General features: G+C 47.9%; 2 protein-coding genes across 3 annotated transcripts in view; both read left to right on the top strand.

Moving 5' to 3' along the window:
- Nucleotides 1-19,126, top strand: part of bend5 (BEN domain containing 5) — a 49,517-nt gene extending 30,391 nt beyond the window's left edge. The window contains exons 5-6 of the mRNA XM_039767263.1: nt 8,784-8,997; nt 17,608-19,126. Of these exons, the coding sequence (XP_039623197.1) occupies nt 8,784-8,997; nt 17,608-17,804 (411 nt within the window). The 3' untranslated portion in view covers nt 17,805-19,126. The remainder of the gene's footprint in view (nt 1-8,783; nt 8,998-17,607) is intronic.
- Nucleotides 1-24,630, top strand: part of agbl4 (AGBL carboxypeptidase 4) — a 438,546-nt gene that overhangs the window by 329,738 nt on the left and 84,178 nt on the right. The gene's annotated exons all lie outside the window — the stretch shown is intronic.

Below are 24,630 nucleotides of genomic sequence, written 5' to 3'. Positions count from 1 at the left end.
GATCTTAATGTGCGCTCAGGTTTGTAAGTCATGATAAGTTCAGACAAGTAAGCCGGACCTCCGCCATTTAATGCTTTATATGTTAAGAGGAGGATTTTGAAATCTGCCCTGAACTTAACTGGGCGCCAGTGTAAAGATTTAAGAACTGGGGTTATGTGTTCGTATTTTCTTGTTCTTGTAATAATTCTTGCAGCCGCATTTTGGATTAACTGGAGGCTGAATAGAGAACAGTTTGAACAGCCAGTGAACACCGCATTGCAGAAGTCAATCCTACTAGAGATAAATGCAGGAATTAATGTCTCAGAATCCTGCTTATTTATAAAAATACAGTTAATAGATGGCAGTGACCCCACCGCTTACACCAAGTAGGAAGCCCCTAGTCGTTGCACTCGCATTGTCTTGAATGTCAGCTTCCTCGGACTTCATGCCTTGTGTTTCTGTAGTTTTCATCTTTATTAGAAGCTTCAGAGTAAGTGGAACCCGTTTCTGTGACTGGCTTGGCTTGCACTGCCACTCCCTGCCAAAGCTAAGCGATGTAGAAACAGCAGAGCTGAACTCTTCCTCTTCTGGTCCTCGTCACCACCTGGCACCTTAGAAAGAGCAGGCGAGTGTTTGAGAAGTTTGCTTAAACGTTCAGAGGCACTTGTGACAAATCAAGCCAAACGTTGCCCTCGTGTTTCTTGGCCTTTGCGTTTAGATTTTTCTTAAATGACGTGACAGACAGAGAGTTTGGTCCATTGGGGAGTCCACTTGATGAGGCGTCTCTGCTTACGTGAAGACTGAGCGTGTCGCCCTGTTGTATTTGAGTTCATTCTGACATCACATCCTGGTGCCCACCTGAGCCCAAGGTGTGCTTTGAACGTTCAGCTTGTTCTTAATGCTTTGCAGTTGATCATGTCGACCCCCTAAATTGTAAAGCTATGGTGGTCTCCTCTTGGCTTCTCCCTGTGTGGTGCCTTGCTGCCTGCTTTGAGGTGAGCGTTTAGAAATGAGAGGAGACAAAGCAGTGCTTTGGGTGGTGCCCGTCTCCCTTAAACGATAAATAGAAGGCCCTTGTAACGCCGCCGTCGCTGTGTCCTCGTTATTTTGACACCAACGCTGACACTTGGTGTACATTTTGCCGACAGCCTCCTCCTGCGCTACATGAGGAGAGTTAATGGGCAGCAGGCTGCCGGGCATGCAGCTCAGACCTGCCCGAGAGCGCGGGTGTAGTTGCCAGGCCGAGTCTCACAAGCTGTTTGTCAGGCTCGTGTTTGGCTCGAATGTCGTCACATGTACAGTACTAAATGACTGTTTTAAATTATGGGAATGTCACAGTTTGCTCTCAGATGGGTTTTCTCGTCCGCCTGTGTGCCTCTTTATCGGCTGTCAATGAGCACAAATGAAGACGCCACTTTCACATGCTGGACGTGCAGGACAAGCGCCTGCGCCGAGACTTGTCCACCAGGCTGATATCGTGATTGCTTTCCATTTCATCACAAGTTGAGTGTTGTGGACTTGTTTAGTGGCCACTTTCATCCAAGGTGAGTATCGGACTCCTGGAGGATGGAATGGCCGACTATGGTGGTCTGATTGCAGAAGGCCGCATGTCCGGTGCACGGCATAATCAGAAATGCTGACAGTTTTCACAGACACCAGTCGTGTGATGCAGTTGTGTGTGCGTTTCTGACTGAAACATACAGCAGACGTACTCCTAAATAAGTGTGGGCACCATTGAACTCTGTTGGCGCTCTGCTGCTCCACCAGATTCGATAACACGGCTCAGCTGGACCCCGGCCCAGATACTCGGCGACTTCCAGCTGCTGACAAAACGAGAAGGAGCAACTGCTTGATGTTATTAACAGCCAGTTAGGAGACGTGTGGCTTTTGAGATAGAAACGAGAACAAACAGGTCTGTGAGTGGAGTGTGGACCAGAGGACCTTCGCCATTGTCACAGTCGAGCACAGTAGTTCAACCGGGAGCCGAAACGCTGCGACCGAGAATGAAATCGAGATGAGGAGAGCTGTGAATCCTTACTGGACAATCGGAACCTAAAAAACTACTACGCCAACAGTTGAAATCTGACACAAAGGACTGGCAGGGCTGTGCTGGCATCTTTAACCAACTTTGGTGGCAGGTGGAGATGCTGGCACAGCCAGGGCTGCCAGGGTCATTTTTATTCCATGTACAGAGAAACTTTGTCTTGCATTTGCTACTCAACATGCAACACAAATCAGTTCTCCAGCACCACGATTGGTGACTACACACCCTGAACATCACCTACCTGAACTCAGCACCTTACCTTGAAATGGTACTGGCCCTGACTCCATCGCCCTCTAGTGTCTGAATTCTGTAACTGACGCTCTTGTGACTCCATCGCCCTCTAGTGTCTGAATTCTGTAACTGACGCTCTTGTGACTCCATCGCCCTCGAGTGTCTGATGGCCAGCTGACTGATTTTCTGGTGGGTTTTTGTTTTTCACTCCTCTGTGAGGCAGTTGAGAAGTTTTCTCATTTTTTTTTTTCTTATTGTACTTTTGTATTGTCAGGATGTGTTTGTGTTGTTCCAGTTTACTCTGTTTTTGTTTTTTGACGTGTTTCTGTATGTAAAAACCCTTTTTTTTTTTATTTTTATATATATATATATATATATATATATATTTTTTTTTTTTTTGCATTATATCAGGTTATAATTGAATTGCGTTTATAGGGTCTTTAGGTGAAATTTCCACTTGCCATGTGCTTATCATTTTGCAGCCTGCTGCCATTCTCTGGCACCGCGTGGGCACAAGGGCCTAATGGCAGCCACACCCTCAAGTAAACCTTGACATCCAGGCTGAGCCCAAAAGCCAACTTAGACTTGAGTCATCCCAGAGAAAGCAGCAGGCTGATTGTGGGACTGCCAGGGTGTGAGTAGTCAGGCCAGTGCCGTCTTCAACAAGAACACAGCGTCATGGTGGGCTAAACTGGCACCAATGTTATAAAGTTCTTCTTCACGCTGAAAGCCACAGACTCGTGGTGTGGTGGACTAAAGTGACCTTCAAACCTCCACTTGATGTTCTTGTCAAAGACTATGATGGCCTGTGGACATCATCATCGTCATCATCGTCCTCATCATCATCGTAATCTGTTTCTAACCCAGAGCTTGACACACAAACCCAACTCCATCCTCACTTCAGGTAGTTCTCCTCACTGGACATGTCGCTGTGTCGATTGGCTCATACGTGATGTGGCCAGAGGTTTGCTGACCATCACGCCTGTGGCAGGCAGCTTGTCGTACATTAAAATGGAGTCGGTGCTCATTTGTGACGTCGGGTGAGAAGCCCTGGCCCACAAGTGACGTTCCAATCCAAGGCCTTTATATTCTGGTGATGCCCCGTTAGCCTCCTGTGTAAAGTGGCACATTTCGTAAAGATTTATAGAACACGCTGAGCGAGTGCCATGTGAAGAAGTAACTCCGCGGTTACCCTTTAATATTCCAACCCTACCGTATGAGCAGCTCGCTAAAGGAGACGCTACGATGTGTACAAATTACACCGGCGAAGATGCCGTTTGGATACTCGTTTACATTTCAGTCTCGCTTTATAGAATAGCAGCGCAGATTTAAACAAATGCAATTAAAGTGGGATTTGAGCATCGGCTAAAGCGGCAGCGTTCGCTTAAATAACTCTTCATCATGGCTCCTCAAGCTGAATATAAAACGTGAACAGGCTGCAATGAAATGCTCTGTTGGCGACGCTCTTAACCCGGGTGGGACTCATCTGGCATGTGGGTCTGTGGCCCCTCGCGGTGGCCGGGTTACGCTCCTGGGCGCAGATCGTACAAGTGATTTGGGTGTTCTGCTCAGGAGGTGGCCCGTCACGTCAGGTCAGGTCACATCAGTGCTTTCTGTGTGACTTTGACTGTCCAGGCTTTCAGACATGATGGCGTCATCTTACACCTTCAGACAGCCTACCGTGCGGCCCGTTATCTTTTATCTTTGTTTTTAAGGAGCTCAGACTTTTGGTGTCTTTTTGTTTTGTTTCTCACCCCCCCGGCCGTCCCAGCCGTGTTTCACCGAAGTGTGTTAATTTGACTGTGACTAATTTGAAAACACAGAAGCATTAATCATCTCCGCTGTCACTCATTCTCTTGTAAGGATCAACTAGCAAACCCCTTCTAGCTGTCTAGTTGGACGAAGTTCTGTGTACAGCATTCAAATAAAAATAAAGAAAACAAGCGGCTAACGGCGTGAAATGAACCTGACAACTATAGCAGTTCAGAGTCGTGGGGGGGCTGCAGCCCACCCTGGCGAGCGGCAGGAGGTGACACTGCACAACGTGTGCCGGCCCGTCACAGAGAACATGCAGACGTTTGTGTCCCTCGTCGTTATTGCAGGCGGAGTAGTGGGATTATTAAAAATTGTGATGTATACGTGATGTCATTGTCATGTTGATAGGAGTTATTAAACATGTGAACACGGTGGTGCAGTGATTGTGTGCGACCTTTGATGACATTATTTATTACAGCAGTACTCCGGGGCGGCTCTAAGTCCAATAGAGAAAGTCCAATGTCAGTGTGGTATCTTCTGCACGGTGGATCGCCACACAATCAGCTCTGTGATAGACGTTAAGCCATCTGTAAGCTTAGCGCCGAGTCTTCAAAACGTTTAAGGAACATTGAAATATCTTCGTAGTACATGTTAAATTATTCTATCCTTCACGACACTCCCAGTGAAGAATATAAATTATTTAAATGAGGTTAAAGTTTTATGTGTATTATTTAATAAACATATTTTGCTGCATTTCACCTTAAAAATGATATCGTCATCATATGTAAATACATGCTTTATAAAGTGGCGCAGGTTGTGCGATATTATAACTGTAGTGCTATAAGTTTACACTGCGGTGATTGTACTTATAAGTCCTAACAGTTCTACAAGGAGCACCTGATTGAGTGCGTTTAGAGTTCTTGGGATGAAACTGTTTGTGAACCGCGAGGTCCGTACAGGAAAGGCTTTAAAACGTTTTGCAGTGGCTGAGACAGCGTGTGCTTAATGCTGTATACCGATAATTCTCTTTCCGATCAGCTGCTGCTGTGATTCACACTCAGATACAGTGATATAAATACTCCGAGTGGTGCAGTGAGAGGAATATGGAAAAAGATGATCCGCTGTGGCAACTCCTAACGGGAGGAGCTGAAAGAAGAAGAAGAAAAACAAGAAGAAGAAGAAGTGAGAACAGTTATGATATTTGGAATACTATGGCTGTTCCCTGGACCATTATATTGTTACAAGTTCATTACAATCAGATGCGTTACACTAATAAACAACATGCGGTTAGTTTCTGTGTATTTATAAAATAATGAGTAATCACACAAGAACAGTAGCATTGCTTTGACGCTGGGTGCCGCCAGTCTGCAAAACTGAGCGTAGAACTTGCGTACACCAGGGTATGAGGTACTGTGGAAAAGTGCGTGGCTTTACGCCAAGTTTAGGTTTTATACATCGCGATTTGAACGTGGAAAAGTTCTTAGGCAACATTTCTGTGCGTACGCACCGTTAATACATGAGGCCCCAGGTGAGTGAAAGTGCAGCACGTCCGTCTGGTTTGTATAATCCCCCGGCTGACCTTTGTAACGGGCGACCCCTTTACCCAGACCAAGATGACTGACTTGGCTAACCTGAGGATTCTCCAGATGATGACAGGCAATGCCAAGTAATGGTGTCAAACAAATCAAGTGCAGATGTGTTGAAAGCGAGTGAAGATCTAAACACAAGGACAGACAAATGCGCCATTATATATACAGGCAGTCCCCGGGTTACGTACGAGACGGGGACTGGACTGTAGGTTTGTTCTTAAGTTGAATTTGTATGTAAGTCAGAACAAGTCCATTATTTTAACAAATGCTGTGGTTGACCGACTGTAACCAAGTGCTCTGCCAATGAATGATGGACTTTCACGTCTCTCTGACCTTTTTATTATTTCTACTTTATTTTCCATGGTGATGGCTTTTCTCTTCTTTATCACCAGCACTTGCATCAGGTTTGTGTTTCAGAGACATTGATGAAGGGTGAAGACTGAAGGTTAAGATGAGCTCTTCTGCACAGCACTGTCCACGTTATCACAGCAGGAAGGCACCCGTCGTCAACACGTCTGATGTCCTGACAAGAGACAACTTCCTGCTGTGTGCGTAACGGTACACGCAGGCTTACTATTGACAATGAATGAGGGTGATGATGGGGGGTTCATCGTCCGCCCACCTCACAGTCACCTCCACTACAGTATGCAGCCTGCAGCGTCTGCCCACCGAGAACGAACACAGTGTGGCCAAATGCGGGTAGTGAGTCACCCAACCCCAATTCAACGGGCAGCCATCTGAGACACACTACAATGTTACCTCCACCACCCCGTTCACCCTCAATGGCCTCCGTTCAGCCACAACTGGGTCACCACTTGCAGCATTACCAGCCGTGTGCGCTGGGCGGGCAGTGAAACGCCCCCCCGTCTGCTCCATCCAGCCTGCGTGCAGTCAGGAGCAGTAGCTGTGGCGGTGTAGGGGGTGGGCAGCGAACCATCGTCCTGCACACGAGTGATAGCTGTGGCACCGGTGACTATGGACCACGGGTCACTGCTTGCCACCAGGAGCTGCCCAAGGGACACTACACTGTGTGAGCAGCAAAATCACCCCCTCCAGCCACCACTTGCAGCGTCCCCAGGCCAAGATGACGGAGCGGCAGTTACTGGGGCACATGTGTCACAGCTGCGGCCTTGTTTGTAAGTCGTAGGTCGGATGTCTGTAACCTGGGGACTTACCTGTGTGTGTGTGTGTGTGTGTGTGTGTGTGTGTGTGTGTGTGTATAGCCTGTTTACCCCAAGCACACAGTAAATTAAAGGTAATATCCAAAGCCCTCCTTTGCCCCTAAACAATAAATAAATACACACAGACCGAGATCTAAACCAACGGCAGTTGGAGTGGATGTGATATACGAGTCCAGAATTATTAAAGTCCTGAATTAAATGCCTTCTGTCCGAAATGATATTTTGCTCCTTTCAGAAAAAAACACAAAACGATTTGACGTGCGAGTCCTCGGCGGTGGCTGAATGAAGTCCGAACCCCGGGGTTTCTTCTCACTGGCTGTCGCAGTGCAGTCCCAGGAAATGAAAAGGCGAACGGTAAAGTTGCACACTGGTTACAGGTGATGCTTTGGAAGATGAACGTCGTGTGAATGGCTCCTCTCGCCTCTCTTTGATCTCCTTGCCCTTTTCTGTTCTTCGCTCGTCTTGTTTAAATAATAAATATCCCGGATGTAATGGGTGTGGAAATGGGAAATTCCAGTCTTGGGGCCGCGGTCTCCCCGCACCGTCCTTCCCATTTGTTTTCTGGGGACATCATTTACTTACACACACACAATAGTAAATGGGAGCAGGTGAACAGAACGCGACTCGGCACAAACACAAAATAAAGACCTGCTACTATGTAGCCGCGCCACACTTGATCGGTTGGAGTTTTCTGCCAATAATAATTATATCATTTATTTTTATGACGATGATTGCTTTATGTTGTTGGGTTTTTTTTTTTTTACAAGATGAATTGCCTTCAGCCATGTCGAGTCCTTATTGTCCCTTGTACACATTTCAGTGTCAGGAGCCGATCAAGTTTACAGAAGGCCACAATTCCAAAGTGTCAGGGTTGTGGGCCTCTGATTGGTCCTTAATGTCACATCGACAAGTGGCAGTGAAATTCTTACTTGTCGTGTGGCGCTGATGCCCCGGTGCCCCCAGCCATGGACTCCAACCTTTATGGGGACATCACATAGTCATGAACCAAAGAGACAGCGAGGCGTTCCCATCAGAAATGTTACTAAAAACAGAGTTAAAGTGGCACAGCGTGAATCACCCTTTAATAAATTGTGCTCCTTTTAAAGTTCATGATCCATAAATAAATAAATATCTGTGATGTATTCCCATTTTTCTCCTGTCAGGACCCAGGGAGAGATCCTTCCTGCTCCCTCTCTGGTATCCCAGTCTGCCACCTCTGCCATTACCTGTGACGTGACGTTTATGTTGGAATTTCATTTAAAAAAAAACGAGCAAAATGGTAAAGGGGGGGGAAGGGGGGGCGCGTAATCGACTGTGGTGTCACATGGCATCAAAAACCTGATCAGAGCGTCCCCTGTGTCACTATCGTCACAGTCCTCTGAAATTCTCCCTTGCATTTGTTAAGTGACGTGCCACCCAGTGCCATGATGAGGAGTCGAAGCACCTGACGTCGTAGAATTCATTTTTCATTCATCTCTTCACTGCACTTTTATGAGGAGCCTCAATGTAAAGATTTTCTTCTCGGTTCTGATTTGATGTCGTTTGTAATTTCCTCCAATCTTTTATGTTACTTGGGGTTTTCTTGACTGTATATATATTTATATTGGAGAACCCAAATCCTAAATTTATTTTCAAGTTCAGGGAATTTTTGCCAGCGTTGAAACTAAATTGATGTGATGTCGTTTTCCATTTGGGACTCCTCTTAGGGTTAGCCAGAAGTGTGTGGCACACGACAGTGTAAAAGTCAGCGCCACGTCTCTCCGAGATTGTGGATCCAAGCAGTTGTAACCGTGCCTTACTTTTCAGCTGTGACGTACTTTGTGTGTAATGAATTAGCGAATACGATTTCTGGTTTCTTTTCATTAGAACTGCTTCTGAGTTCTGAATTTGGTCTCAGGTTTTCACAGCCTTCTCCATTTCTGAAGGCCTCCAAAATGTTAAAATCCTCTAATCGCGTGCCACCTTCTCTATTGCCATCCTGTTTTTATTTCTCCTCTTCTTTAGGTACATCTGGGTGGAGGTATCTGGGTAGACGAGGAAAAATGGCACCAGCTTCAGCGAACACAAGGAGACTCCAAATTCACCAAAAACCTTGCTGTCATGATCTGGGGCACAGAAACACTAAAGAACAGAAGTGTCACTGGGGTGGCCACCAAAAAGAAGAAAGACGCGTTACCAAAGCCCCCTTTATCACCTAGTAAACTCAAAATTGTCAGAGGTAAGACTGTTAGAGTGGCACAAGGTGGGTGGGTGGGTGGATTTGACATGACATCCAAGATTCCAGACTTCACCGTAACAAACACTCTTGGTTTGAGTTTTAGCACAATCGTTTAGTTTGACGTTATCTTGTAAACTTGGCCTTCCTCCTGGCAAGTGCAGAAATCTCAGCTCCACGTTTTCAAAGCTTAGTCGGAATGAGAGACGCTAGTGAGGTTTCAAAAGAGTCCGGTGATTCAAGGCTGGTGTCCAGCAGGGATCAGTGCGGTTTCCATGGCGCCTAGTAACAAGCTGGTCAAGTCTGTGGATGGTGCCAGGCTACATGGATTGGCAGGTAATCGAGAATCTTCACAGACGGACTTGAGCAGATTTCAGGTCAGTAAATGTAAAGTCTGACATGTAGGACGTGAAAATGGGAGGTCTGAAAATTGAGAAGGATTAGGAGACGTGGAGGACTCGTCACTATCAACGTCCAGGCAGTGTGCAGGCGCCATTAAGAAGGCTCGCAGAATGTCAGGTTATGTAGCGCCTTGGATGTGTGCCGTACAAGGCCAAGGAGGACATGCCAAAGCTTCATAACGCACCAGTGAGGCCTCATCTGGAGTCCTTGAGAAAGTCCGGAGGAGAGTGACAAGGCTGACTCCAGGGCTACAGAAGATGAGTTAGGAGGAAAGACGAGAAGAGTGGAGCCTCCTCAGCGATGAAGAGGAGACCTGACTGACTGACTGAAGGGTGTTAGTCCAGTGGATCGAGATGGTGACCCTAATATGAGTTCAGCAAGACTACAGTGTGGGGTGGGGGGTACAGTTTTGAAACTTGAGAGTGAATTTCCCACCAACCCTTGAAGTTTTTCTTTAATTAGTGAACCACAGACATTAGAACATTAAAACAATCTAGAAGAGAACAGGCCATTCAGCCCAACAAAGCTCGCCAGTCCTATCCACTTGCTTCCTCCAAGAAAACATCAAGTCGAGTTTTGAAAGTCCCTAACGTCTTACTGTCTACCACACTACTTGGTAACTTATTCCAAGTGTCTATCGTTCTTTGTGTAAAGAAAAACTTCCTAATGTTTGTGTGAAATTTCCCCTTAACAAGTTTCCAACTGTGTCCCCGTGTTCTTGATGAGCTCATTTTAAAATACAAGTCTCGATCCACTGTACTAATTCCCTTCATAATTTTAAACACTTCAATCATGTCACCTCTTAATCTTCTTTTGCTTAAACTGTAAAGGCTCAGCTCTTTTAATCTTTCCTCATAATTCAACCCCTGTAGACCTGGAATCAGCCTAGTCACTCTTCTCTGGACCTTCTCTTGTGCTGTTATGTCCTTTTTGTAGCCTGGAGACCAAAACTGCACACAGTACTCAAGATGAGGCCTCACCAGTGCATTATAAAGGTTGAGCATAACCTCCTGTGACTTGTACTCCACACGTCAAGGCGCTATATAACCTGACTTTCTGTGAGCCTTCTTAATGGCATGTGGAATAACAACAACATTTATTTGTAGAGCACATTTTCATATGAAAGATGTAGCTTTACAGGATGAAGAAAGAGAGAAAATACCAAATATAAAGATCAAATTAGACAATACTAATCAACATAGAATAAAAGTAAGGTCCGATGGCCAGGGGGGACAAAAACAAGATCTGCAGGGGTCCTGAGGCCACGAGGAACTCTGCATTCTACCTGATCTCAGTCAGTCTTCGTGGTTTTCAGACTTCACCTTTGGTGATAATGCTGGTCATGTGGACCTCTGGCCTTCAATCCATCAATGGAGGGGACTGCATGGTGCCCTGAAGAGCTGGTGGGGGCGCAGAGAAAGTAGGGCTTAGTGTGGATTGTAAAGCCATGATGGACACAATACTTCAATGCACATATAGAGTATCAGGGTTACGTTAACGTGAAGCTGTGAGAGTGCCATGATACAGTAACGCGTTTTTAGCAGTTTGTTAAAGCGCTCCACCGTATTCCAGATTTGAGGAGCATAACCGCAGAAGGCCGGCCGGCCGCCCACCCGCCTGCCTCACCACTTATGTTAAGTTTACCTCTTGGAATTCTAAGCAGACCCTCATTTGAAGATTTTAGGTTACGATTTGGAGTGTCAGATAAGTGACCAAGTAGGACATTAGGACCCTTCAAACCTCAACTCGATGTTATTTTAGAAGACCTGAGGCGATAGAACTGGCAGGCTTTGTTGGGCTGAATGGCCGCTTCTTGTCCAGATTGTTCTAGAAGAGCGGGGACCACAAGGAAGAGTTTCTTAAGGGTCCACAGTTAAAAGCTGTACAGGAGCACTTGTGGTAAAAGCACCCCACAAACCCCCAGGGGCTCTGGGAAATGTGCTAACCGGTGTTTCAGTATCTCGTAAGTCAGTGCCGTGCGAATGTTACAAAGACGTTAGAAGTTGTGTGTATGGACTGAAATGGAGCTAGCAGCGTTTCTGAGCATCTCATGAGAAGTAAGACCATACTGACGTACAGCACATTTCTTTAATGAAAGTTTCTCGTGTGTTGTGAGGCCGAGATCACCAGATCAGATTTGTATCCTGGGACGAGTGGGATGTCGCTGGCCCTCTTCAGATCCTCCATTTTTTTTTTTCACATTTTCTTTCTTTCCTCATCAACCTGCACTCTGCTAGAAAGACAAAGTGAAACCGGAGCCTTAACAAATTTATTAAAAAACAAAAACTGAAATGCCACTCTGCCCCAAGTGTTCAGACCCTCCGCTCACTACTTTGGTGAAGCCCCCTTGGCAGCAGCTCCAGCCTGGAGTCCCCTTTGGTGAGACACGGTGGATGTTCTGCCCTTCGTCAGCTCTGTCTGGTTGGTGACGGCTGGTGGGCGGCTCTGGCCAACTGAAGGACGTTCACAGAGTCCTCCTTAAGCGACTCCTGTGTTGTCATTGTCCTGCTGGAGAGTGACAGTTTGGGCACTCTGCGCAGGTCTTCATTGAAGATGACTCTTCCTACACCCCATTTTGGTCTCTTAGTCCATGCCACTGAAAATCAACCCCGACGCCACAGTGCTTCACGGTGGGCATGTAACTGCACAGGTGAGGAATGGCACCTGCTTAGACCCGAGCCCTCACAGTTCAGCCTTGGCTTCATTAAACCAGACCATCTCCGAGTCCCTCAGGTGCCTTCTTTCAGACTCCCAAGTGGGCTTCCCTGTGTCTTTTATCGAGAAGAGGCTATCGTGCGGCCCCTCCATCATAAGGCCCACATCAGAAGAGTGTTGCACTGGTGATTGTCTTTCTAGAAGTTTCTCTCATCTCCGCACAGGTGCTCAGCCACCGTGGCCCTGGAGTTCAGTGGCACTTGTCCCACAGGGTGGCCAGGCCCATGAAGAGATGCGCCTGTTCCAGACTTGTGGAGGCCATTGTGCTGTGTTTGAGGTGACCACACGTGGACTCCAAACATCTCGACCTGATGGGCCCGTGTCATTGCACAGGGACAGTGGGAGGTTCCTGTACTTCAGTTTTAACTAGGGCGCTCTTCACTCGCCAACCGCCAGGCGGGCGCCACACACGAGCCACTTGCTGACCTGCCACTCGCGTATGGAGAAGCGGATGTAAATTTTAAACGGACTGTTATTTTCATAGGAATTGTCACACATGTATAATAGAACAAACTATTTTACATTACAGCGAGTGATTAACCGGAGTAAAAAAGAGTAAAACGTAATAAATTGAAAGTAAATTCTGTGTCATGTTGTGTTCAAGCTGTTCGTTGCGTTATACGAATTTGATCTGTTTGGCTTTGAAATGAACACACACACTTTTTAAACTTTTACTGTAACACTTATTTAGAATTAACTTTTCGTCAATATCGCATTGAATTGTGATTCCGTGTTTGGACTTTCATTGTTACAACGCCACGTATGACTGGCCGTGAGTGAATTTCGTTTCTTTCTCTCTATTAAATAAACCGACTTTTTCAAATGTTTGTCCCTGTCATTTGTTAATTGTCATAGCAGAAACTCTTCTAACGGTAAACGTTTTAATACGAGCGGCATATCGAGATCTCCTGTGGTGTCCCATGTTAGATGGACTACATGACCGTTCTTGTCGCCTGTTAATATTTTACATGTGAGAATTGCTGAAATACAACTAATCTTGACGCATTGCACAGCCCATCACTCGGACATTACGACACATCCTTCTGTCGACAGTAATTGGTGCGGAGGAAGACCAGACGGCGTTAACGCCTGTAGATATTCTTCGTGACAGTGTAAGTTGATGTTTTCGTCTTCCTCCCCATCAGCACCAACTGTTTCAGAAGAGTCCATTGATACATTTAACTAATTTGCCGTGTAACCGAGTGACATTTCTGTGTTAATTTGTATGACTTCATCGTTTGTCGGTGCTAGGATTGCCCGTCAATTCATTTCTTCTGTTCTTAACTCTTGGTGATGAAATTCTTCAATAAGATTTGGACATAAAACGTCGTCTTTAATTGGGAACTTAAAGTGAGGAAAACGTAGAAATGTCTAAGAGCGCAGGAACTGTGATGACAAAAGCATTCGCACCAATGAGAGGTGAGCGGACCGTGAGAGGGCGTGGTCTGAGAGGAGGGCGGGGACTTGAAAACGTCTCTTGGCCAAAGTCTCGTCTCGGGATTTTCTTTTATAACAGAGCGGTAACGTTAGCAAGAATTTGTGAAATGCTTTGTCATCCTGGGGTGTTGAAATGATTTTAGCACAAGGGCTGTCCGAGGCCTTCTTTGGGTGGTCTAATCGTACGCCGGTAAGTGACTGTGTCTGTGCGTCGAGCCCCGTTTCTTTACATGGCTGTTTTTAAAGGTAATGTAAGGATCACATTTTATTAGTAATTGAGTAACATATCAAATAAACGGACATATCCCTGAAATAAGACACCCAGCGACGCTCCTCCAGTGCCCCCCTGCTCTTTGGCTTTGACATCACGTTATTGGCTGCCAACTCTTTCTGGATGGCGTTGACCTTTCAAGGTTATTTTGCTTCCAGCTGAAGAGTATAATTTAATAATTAACAGTCTAATCATCCCGATTGTTTAATGGCTTGAATAAAATCATTTGGCCTCGAACAAAGAGCACGGCCGGCCTGTCGTCACGCACTCCACTCTGGTGTCAAGTTATTTCCTGACCGTATGAACCGCTCATTAATTGTGCCCCCCATTAAGACAGTTGTTTAAAATGTGGGACTGCGGTGATTCCATTTATTTCTTTACTTTTTAGTCCTCTCCGGCTCAATTCCCGCGTTTGCTTTTTCATTTGCTGGTTACTGAGAGCCGGTGGGCCGGCCAGGCAGCCATAGTCTACTCCACACCCCCCAGAGCAGTTCTGTCTGCCCACCTGGTGCCCATTCTTTATTCTGCCCTGTTCTGTCTCTGTAGCCCCCCACCACACACACATACACACACACACCCCATCTTTTGCCCAAACGTGTCTCTTCCTGAGCCATCAAATAAATTGGCCACTTAGTAAGTAATTATACGATGGCCGCTGCCCTTTTAATTATTCCGTGGTTTATGGTTAATGATCAGAATGCCAAGGGGGGCAGCAAGTTAAATTGTGCAGAAACCAGTGAGCCCCCCGAAGACCCGTAGATGCACATCAGAATAGCACACAGACTGTGGTGGTGCTGCAGGTCGTCTCCCCGAACACCGTGGCTTTGCCAGGCCGGGTTACGTGACAAGAGTGAAGCGGTGAAGCGGTGAAATGAGCCATGTGCAATGTGCCAGGCGGTCTGCATCTTGGGGTTGGTGTGGAGTGTTTCACGCTGCCTTCCTCTAACTTAGACCCAGCACCAGTGCCAGAATTTGCTAGCTGGGTCTTGACATAAGCACACCAATCCTGTGGCCCAAATGTAGAAGTGCAGGGGGACAGTTCAGACCACCTAAGGCACCCCTCACACCAGCTGGTGACTCTTGTCCTCTGATTTTGTTGTGGCTTTGGGGCTGGCAGACCCGCAGGTCACTTTACTCACTGACTCTTCAGAGAAACTGCAAACAAAGACCACCTCTTTGAAGGTTATAATGGTCTCTTTGTTCATTTCCTTTTTCTTGCCATTATGATCGCAACATACCGTGCAGTGTTGTCCAGGTCGTACTGCCTCAGCACCACTGGGAGTCTAGCTGTTTGTCACGGTCCTCGAGCCAGTCCAGAACTAGTCTGGCAGTGTGTCGGAAAGAGGGCACTGCCATCGGGAATACTGTGGCCATGAAGGGGTGTGCCTGGTCTACAGCAGTCTGTAGGTAGGTGGGCCGTGTCAAAGTAACGCCCCCATCAGTGTCAGGACCCAAGGCTTGTGTTTCCCAGCAGAGTACCACCCAGAGCATCCCACTGCCATCTCCTCCCCAGGTAAACGACACACCTGCACGTCATCTAACAGCACTTGCGATTCATCAGCGGTTGCTCTGTCTGTACCAGTCTGCAGAGCACGATGTGTTGTGACGCCAGCGTGAAGTTTTAGGGCTGCAGTAGCTCATCTGTGGGATCAGACTAGACTGGTTACCCTTCGTCCCCTCTGTGACCCTGCCACCACAAGAGCTGCTGTTTTGGAGATGCGCCGCCCCAGTCATCTACCAATCACGGTCTGGCCCCTCGTCAGAGTCGCTCACATCCTTTCGTTTGCCCATTTCTGCTGTTTCTGACACGTCACCTTCCAGAACGGACTGTTCACTTTGCTGCCTAAAATATCGGACCCCTTGACAGGTGCCTTGGGAATGAAATAATCTACGTCACCTGGCAGTGGTTTGAATGGTGTGTGTGTGTGTGTGTGTGTATCTAGACAGACGGATAGACAGAGAGAGACCCGCCAATCACACACATCTTTTATATATTAGTGTACAGCACCTCTCCCTTTTCTAAGGTTTCTCAGGTAAAGAAGACGGGTGTTTTGAGTTGAGGTTGGTGACGGGTGGCGTGTTGATTAGCGAGAGAAGTTCATTGTGCTCAATACGTGTGATGTGGCGGTTAATTGCAGAGTTGCCCCAATGACTAGAAGTGAGGGTCTCGCACTCAACAGGAGTTTATTCCTTTGTGTGATGATGTGCCTTTAGGCTTATCTTGTCTTTTGTTTTCGGGTTAGGGATTTTTTTTTTCTAAAAACACCCTTATTTGTAGGAATCCCTCTTTACCTGGAAGAATTCTTCCACTTTAACCTGATCATTGTATTTGTCATGGATTTGAACCTTAAGCAGGCTCCTCTGTTCAGGACGACTCTTTAAATATTTTCTGTTGTCACCATCAATAGAACTGACACATGCAGTGCCATGACATGAAGCGTTCCTTCTCTCTGGCTATCTCATGTCAAGTTGGTGGGGCTATGTGTTTAAGTGGCATTCAGGTGGGTGGGGCTTATATGGTTGAGTGGCAGTTGCTTTGGTGGGGCTATGTGATTGAGTGGTACTCAGGTGGGTGGGGCTATATGGTTGAGTGGCAGTCTGTTTGGTGGGGCTATGTGATTGAGTGGTACTCAAGTGGGTGGGGCTATGTGCTTGAGTGGTACTCAAGTGGGTGGGGCTATATGTTTGAATGTAATCAGGTGGGTTGGGCTATGTGCTTGAGTGGCAGTCAGTTGGGGGGGGCTATGTGATTGAGTGGCAATCAGGTGGGTTGGGCTATGTGCTTGAGTGGCAGTCAGGTGGGTGAGGTACGTGTTTGAGTGGCAGCTGGCTGGGCAGAGTTAGACAGATTTACAGGGTGGGTCGTGATTGTCACATGTATAGAGTCCAGTGACAATGCCGCGCCATGATTAGCAGGTGGAACTTCAAAACGTCTGTCCTCGCATTACCTTAAAACTCTCTGAATGCCATTAATTGATGGTTCAGAAACAGGTGCTCATCTGGGCTCATCCATGTCCTCTCCCCCTCTGAAAGAATCTGCAGGAAATGGCTGTGACGGAGCAAACGTGCTGTCTGGAGCTCACAGAAGGGGGTCTTGGCTCCTTGTATTTGTGACACAGATGCCTTTTAAACTCGAGTAAGGTTAGAGATTCACATGCGAAACACTTGTATGCCTTCCGTTGTCCCAAACCATTTATCAAATATTAGGCCTTAAGTTACGGCTTGAGGCGTACAGAAGTGCCGTGTGATGGCCGCCAAGGTTAAGAATCTGTAATTCACTCCGTGGTTACTCCTGGTGAAGTCAGCATGTGAACTACATTTGTATTCGTATATCGAGCGTCTCAGTAACCTGCTACAGGAGGTTTTTTTATTTTTTATTTTTTAATGCTCCCTGGGGTGTCGGATACAAATTGTCTTTCAGCAGATCCCACATACAGCATGTCATAGGCCTGTCAAAAGTGTTAAAATTCTTTGTCTTTCCTGTCAGATAAGTAATTACATTAAAAAATAAAAGGAAAGACGTCTCCATCTCCACGGGTTAAATGACAAACAAACATGTCAGGCCTGACAATCCGAGGGTCCAGAGACAGGCTTGTGTGCCTTTCACGAATTTGCATTGAATTCTCGGCAGCCTCTGTAATTGACTTTTGATGAGCCGCCGTGCGGCGGCCCGCTGCCGATTATCGGCTCTCCCTGCGTGGCGCGAGGCAGGGGTGCCGAGACTTTGTGTGGCGGTGACTGCGCCTCTCTGCTCAGCCCTAACCCTCTCTTGTGTTCTTCTTTTTCAGAATGTCTGTTTGACAGAATATCACAAGAAACCGCAGACAGTGCCGAGATCACACAGAGACTGTCCAAAGTAAACAAATACATCTGCGAAAAGATCATGGATATCAACAAATCCATCAAGAACGAGGAGCGGCGGGAATCGAAACTGCTCATCAGGCAGTCGGTCAAGATGGACAACTTCAACTACGATGGCATGTAGTGTTAAAAGTTGTCACCATCGCTCACTCTGTTTTCTATGGCGAGCCTCAAAACGGAAAAGGGAAATGGAATTTGGTCCCCCCCCCTCCTCCTCCCCGTTCTGGCCCTTTGCTAGGATTTTCACAAATTATTAAAGATTAGGGGAGGAGGAGGAGGAGGAAGAGGAAGAAACACCCAACACTTGCAGGCGTCCCAGACGTAGCAGAGGCACAAAGGTACAGGGAGGAGATCTGGGCGCCCGCTGAGACGGAGTGACGCTAACAGTCCATGTACAGTGCAGGCGGGAGCGGCTGGCGAGGTGGCGCGACGTAGCTAACGGCCTCTTAGACGTCCGTCTGTTCGGGAAGCTCACGGCTTCTGCCAGCTCGAGCCCAAATTGGTGCAGGTAATGGTTTTTCGGTGTAAATGATGTACATAAAAAAAGCTTTTGAGTGCCAAAATGACTCCGGTCACATGCAATACGTTAACGCTTCGATTGGTTTGGTTTGGGTTTTTTTTTTTCCCCCCTTCCCCTCCAATTGGTGGTCTCCCTGCAGCATTTTAAAGACAAACAAAAAGGCCCAAGCACACCTGCTCATGCACTTTGACTGCGATGACCGTAAGCCAAGCGCCCGCCTGCCACCTTACCAGCATTTGAAGCGGCTCGTCACACTGGAGGCCCTTCGCCATCTTGTCTTCTGCCGATGCCTGACTCAGTCGCTCTGCGCATTTCATGCCAAGTCCTGTACGTGAATCGGAGCTCACTTGCTTTTTAGGAATTCTGTCGATGATGTGGCACGTCGTGATTTTAATCTGTGGAGTTTTTTTCTTTTTCCAACCAACCAAAAAGGCGCACAGAGGGTCTCACTTGGGCCGAGGTTTTCATTTTACTGTCGAGAGAGAGGCTTGCTGTAGGGAGCAAAGTGAGAAACGGCGACAACTTCTAGCAAGACATGCCATCCCAGCGTTGTCTTTATTTGTCTTTTTTTATTTCTTATATAAAACTGAGGCTTGTTTGGCTGAGTACAGCTGGTAACGAGTGCTGCATTAGGAGTTCTGAACTGTGACCACCTTCGTTCGTTTGTTCGTTCGTTTGTTCGTTTGTTTTAATTTCTCTTTTTGAACTGTGATTATCCTGCTGGTTTGGCTCAAACGGACTCGTTGCCTCCTGCCAGGCCCTTTCTTCTCTCCTTCAGCTCCATTAGTCTTGAGGTTTTCAGGGTTTTTCACTTCCTGTATATAATTTCTATCAGTTTGTTTGCCTATTTTGATAGTTCAGTGTTCCTCTGTCACCTTCAGTCGGTACCGTTAGAAATTCTCCTTCGCTAGGCTGCTTATTAGAGTTTTTTTACTCTGTCACTGGCTTATGAATTCCAAAAGACCACCGAAATGTCGATGTGCTCCGACACGGCGTCCACTTTATTGGTATCCAGCCCTCCTGACCGACCGCCCGCCCGCTCGCAGTTCTCGTTTAAGTTCCATTCTTTCCTCGCCCCTGTCCTAGTTAGTTAGGTAGTTAGTTAGGTAATTAGTTAGTTAGTACGTTACACGTAGAAGACGACGACTTTTATAAAGTGTGTGATATTCTCCTGCGCTCGTCCAAATTCAGTGCGCCGCCCCTGAGGTTGAAACGCTGGCACGGCTTCGAATGGAAATCTTTCTCAGGGTTTGTCTCATTGAACCGAACGCCCTGGGGTTGCACACAGAGACGTTCCTCTTTTATTTATTTGACATCCTGTTGTTTTTTTGTAATGAGTAAATAGTTTTAGGAATAAAAGCAAATGTTTTATATGTTATAAGCTCTTAATTCAGGGACTTTACAAGCGTGCTTTCACTTCTTTTAATTTAAGGTTCTCTTAATATAAGGGAGACATTTATGACAAACGAGGCGGCCCAAAAAACAAAATGGCTGCACTGTAGCAGAAAAACCGAGGAGACGCTGACCGTTGATCGCAAAGCCGCTTGTGTCGATTTTAACTTTAGGGATTATAAGAGCGTCCGAGTGATTTCTCGTTGCTTACAAACTGTGAATGTGACACCCTGGGATTCGGTCAGGTGACTGCGGCCTCGAACCTTTTGCCGTATCTGTTTCTCCGAACCTGCGGTCATCTTGTGAGCAGAGCTAAGAGCGATGGCACGCTTGGTCTCTCCGTTTCGTTGAATATTTTTGCTCTTTTGCACTTTACAAAGCACAGCGGAATACGACACAAGGAGTGCAAGCTGATCGGACGGGGGTCTCGAACATTCGCTGTCGCCGTCGCTCTCGTCTCGGTCCAAGTGATTTTTTTTTTTGTCGGGTTTATGTGTATCTTTAGCTTACCTACTAAGACGACACACAGATTGTTGGGGTCCGCAGAGGAAGCCCCCTCAAAATACGATGACCGGGAGTTTTGAATGTCGTCTTTTTCAGCCCACTGGTCACTTCTAACGGGATGGTGGTCTGTCACCATTACAGGCAGGCTCAGGGTGGGTTTCGCTTGGTGGTCTTTAGCGACCGGAGCAGAAGGGGCAGAGTTTCTGTATGACGCCATTGGTCCCCCCGATTTTCTTCATCCGGTCTGCAGGTAAAGATGGCCCAGTTGTTATCGCCGACGTTTCTCCGCAGTTCCCACCTGCTTTAAGCCCCCCAGGTGCTCCGTGGGTGCGAGAGCCGGCGTGACGAATGCCCCGTTCTCATTCTCTGAAGCATAGTGGGGGGTCAAACTAAGAACCTGGAAGGCCAAAGTGGCTGCAGGTGGTCTTTCCAGCCACGGTCATATGTAGTGAGCCATTATTGCTGCTAATAGGACCCTCGTCTTTTCAGTTAAATTGAGGGGATTTGAAGACCTTCAACAATGAGGTGTGAATTGAGCCAACGGCCGAGTCTGAGTAGAACATTTCAAAAGCGTTGACGGGGTGGGGCGGCAGATCGAGGGTGGCCAGGGGTCCTCCAGGAGCCTTGAGTTAGCTGGCGGTCTGTCGGCTCCCTTTGCACGTCGCAGCCCGTGTGACAGTTGGAGATGATGTGAATCTTAACGTGCGTGCGTGCGTTCAAATGATGGCGGACGGTCCCTGCAGCCCCCGACGCTCCGCGTCTTTTCCTTGGTAGATGACATTCCTGAATCGTAGCTTTACTATTGTGGCGTATCTTATTTGTGCACATTTGAGGCCATTGCTGGTTTAGGAGACGCGCGGTCTGCCAACGTTCTCTTGGTCTCGTCTGCCCCGCGTTGACATCGTTGTAAAGCCGCCGTGTTGCATTTGGTCCAGTAGGACGACTTAGACGTTTGGCTGTTTGTTTCCTTGAAACGTGCTTAGGAGCCGCCATTAAGCTGCGCGCTTCGTCGTGTCGAATAGAGCGTGTGAAGGCGGGCACGGGCTAAACTCTAAGGGGGCTTGACACTCGCTTCCCTTGTGGCCGTCACTACCGGTCTTCGGGGCGTGTTGGTGCAGACGTCTCCCCGCCGCCATCCTGCTTAGTTAGTTTGGTGTCATACATTCCAGAGGCGGTGGCAGTAACGTGTCATTCATGTCTTTCAGGTGTCATCGTGGAAATTCCAAAAAAATCCATATCCCGTCATTTCTAGTTTTGCATAATTTTTATTTTATTTTTATTTTTTTTTTTTTTTTCTCGACTTGATCCACTGATGACAAATGAAAAGGAATTAGAAATAAAAGCAAACCCAATCGAGTCAGCCTGCACCAGCCAGCCAGCCTGCCCCTTTTCTTTTCTGGTCAAGAGACGGAGCGGCGGTGGCGTCCTGGACCCTCGTGTGTAGCACGGCAGCACGCGTCTCTCGGCCTTAAGTCTTCAGGATGGATCCGCTGACCTGAGCCACTTTCAACTTGTGTCAGTTACGTCAAGTGGCGACCAATTGGATTACTCGTGTGGAAACTGTTCCGGCAAATGTGCGTTGCACTCCGCGGGGTGCGACTAATGTTGCCTCTTTGCATCATTTTTTGGTGTGTTCGCTGCAGCCTACAATCCTGGTACTCTTTAATGTACAGATCAACAGAATAAATTCTGACTTTTATTCTACTGCGCCCTCGGGCCGCCCGGCGTCCTTGTCTCTTTCTTTTACTTTGTTTCTCCGCCGCGCCTCGAAAACGGCAGCGTGATGATTACAAAAGGAAGGGAAGGCCGAGCTGGGCTAGCAGACGGGGTTCGGGGTTAGAAGAGACGGGCGGCTTCACGCCGTGACCTCCGCGCACACCCAAACGTCTCGGGGGGCTTGGGCAGGTAAGAAGCCCCCGTTGAGGTTCATGTCCTTAACACGGGCACCGAGTCGTGGGTAGCACATGTAAGTCGGGCCCAGCTAGGCGGCGTCGCCAAAGAGAATATTTCACTCCATCGTATTGTGGGCGGGTGACATTTCAAGTGATTTGCATATTTTGACCGCTCGTGTCCGACTGCTGCCAGGGTCAAGTGGCGGTCGAGTGAAGATTTCGCCTCCTTGGTTATCGCACAGACGACACGTACACAGCTACTTATAAACCCCAAAGTCATTTTCTGCGCCGTACCTGATAAGTGACATCGGGGACAAGAGCTGCTGTGCCGTGCCTGTTGTCACCCCAAAGTGGCTTCTAGTGACGGCCCTCGAGTGTTTTTAATCTCGTGTTACCAATCGGAGCGGAGAGGAGGAAGTTTGTGATGAGGTGGGCGTCGGTGTGGCGCAAACAGCGGCGAGTTGAAGCGAATTCGAGCTTTTGACCTGACCGACCCGTCTCCCCGCTCATCCACAAACTGAACGTCTTCCACTTTCGTGTGCTCAAATTTTAATCTCCTGCTTTCATGAAAAATGCAAATCAAGTCTGTGCTAAAATGGGCCTAAGCGGGGGCCGACACTGAGCCCACCTCCCGATGTTAAAACAGCCGTTAAACAATCTCGAGTCGCCCGCGTGTCCGATGCCCAGCGTTACCCATCATGAGTGCACGAAAGAGGAGAGGGGCCCTTGAGGTGTGTTTTGGATAGGCAGGGTTTTTGACCAATGATTGAGAAGGGGAGGCGGGTCTTGAGTTGAGAAGCTCCAGTTTGCTTCAATGCGTTTCACTTTCAGTTCAGCCTCCATCCTAGTGAAGCCCACCGTGCTGGAGTCGTCGCCATCTTCACTCGGAATGAACACGTGACATTTGTTTGGATGCTTTTCACTTTCGTGCCCCCCGACGCCCGCCATTCAGTCCCGTTGTATCAAAGCTGTTTGGGAGACTCCGTCTTTCTCGACTCTCGCTGCAGACAACCAGAGGTAAGTGACATTTACAGTGGGGGGGCTGCGCCTTTGACATCCACCTTAAGCGTCGTGTATGCGTGATGAGGAGGGCGGTCAGCCATGGCACCTTTCGGATTGAGTTTGATGCCCACCTTCTGCCAGTTTTACGCCATCTCGGCATGTGTGAGGCCGAGAGATGAGCAGCCAGCGCTTTCTGATCTAATATAAGAAAGAAAAGAAGCTCAGCAAACCCCTGTCAGCCACGACGGTGCCATTCTGAGTAGCAAGTGCCCGCCGTGGTGTGTAGTGGGTGACCGCGTTAACTTTGCATCGTATTATTAGGTGAGCAGTCGTAATCGCGAAGGTCAGATTCATGGCCGCCATGCTTTCTTCCTGGCTATCATCGGGTGGGTGGGAAGGCGGGCATAACGGACAAATCGCAGTAAACGTGAGGGCGGTATGGTCTGAGTGGGGGCACTGGAGCACCTGGTACGGTAGAAGATGGGGTCCAAGCACTCGCTGGGGGCAAAGTTGGGCTCTTGGCAGCCTTGGCATTAATTGGAATAAATAAAGTGAGAGTGGTGCTGTTTGTCATTTCAGTGTGAATGTGAGTCCCTGTCACTGTCACTGTCACTGTGTGCGCAGAATACGAGATAGACGGCGAATTGATTGGCTGTGATGGCTCCTCCCCCTCTTTATTACACTTCAGACGCAGAGTTGGCATCAGTGGCCTTTATAGGACTGTTGGTTTCTTTGTGTCCTGCCATCTTCACCCTCAGCCACTCTGCAATGCCACTCCAGTAGTCCGCAGCCCCCCGCACTCCCCTCTGACTGGACATTCGGGCTGCCACCTCCACCTCATGCCACTCAGCTGGGGTCAGTGGTGCCCCCATCTGCCATACTTACCCTACCTGAGGCTCACCATCGGCCCAGCAGCCAGCCTAGTAGAGACTTAAACCCATAGGACCTCCGCCACAGTTGACGGTGTGCCCGGGTCAGGTGCTGCGTCGCCCACAGATATGGTGGGACCTCCAGAAGTGCAGTGACGCCCCCTCTCGACTCACTTACCGTGACGGTGTCCCCTAAGCTGCTGACCCGCTTTTGGGGGTCACGGGTTGCTATTGTTTATAATTAATGGGGGGTCAGTGGGTCAAAGTGACAATACATTGAGCTCCGCTGTTTGATTGTAATATAAATCTGTGTTTTCCTATTGTATTTCAAACAACAGCCATCAGAGGTGGCAGCAGAGGCAACCGTGGGCACACTGAGGACTGCCACCCGCATACCAGCAGTGAGGCTGCCGCCTGTGCCTGCCAACACACTCTGACATCCATTCTCCAACCCACTGTATCCTAACTACAGGGTCACAGGGGTCTGCTGGAGCCAACACAGGGCACAAGGCAGGATACAAACCCCGGGCAGGGCGCCAGCTTACCACAGGGCACACTCTGACATGTCCTGTTAAAATGGACCAAGCAGATTGAAGGTTTCATGTTAGATGTGTCCCGATGTCCTCAGTGTGTGTGTGTGTGACACGCCTGATCGTACCCGAGTGCTCAGTTTAGCTCAGCAGTTTTACTGGGTGTGCTGGTGCTGTGTCTTCACACAAGGTGGGATATTTTATTGGTTTGTTTTTATCTCATTGTTATTTTCACTTAATC

The sequence above is a fragment of the Polypterus senegalus genome, chromosome 10, assembly GCF_016835505.1.
Source record: "Polypterus senegalus isolate Bchr_013 chromosome 10, ASM1683550v1, whole genome shotgun sequence".
Classification (NCBI taxonomy): Eukaryota; Metazoa; Chordata; class Cladistia; order Polypteriformes; family Polypteridae; genus Polypterus; species Polypterus senegalus.
The sequence above is the reverse complement of the archived record's forward strand: the minus strand, read 5'-3'. Positions and strand labels throughout refer to the sequence as shown.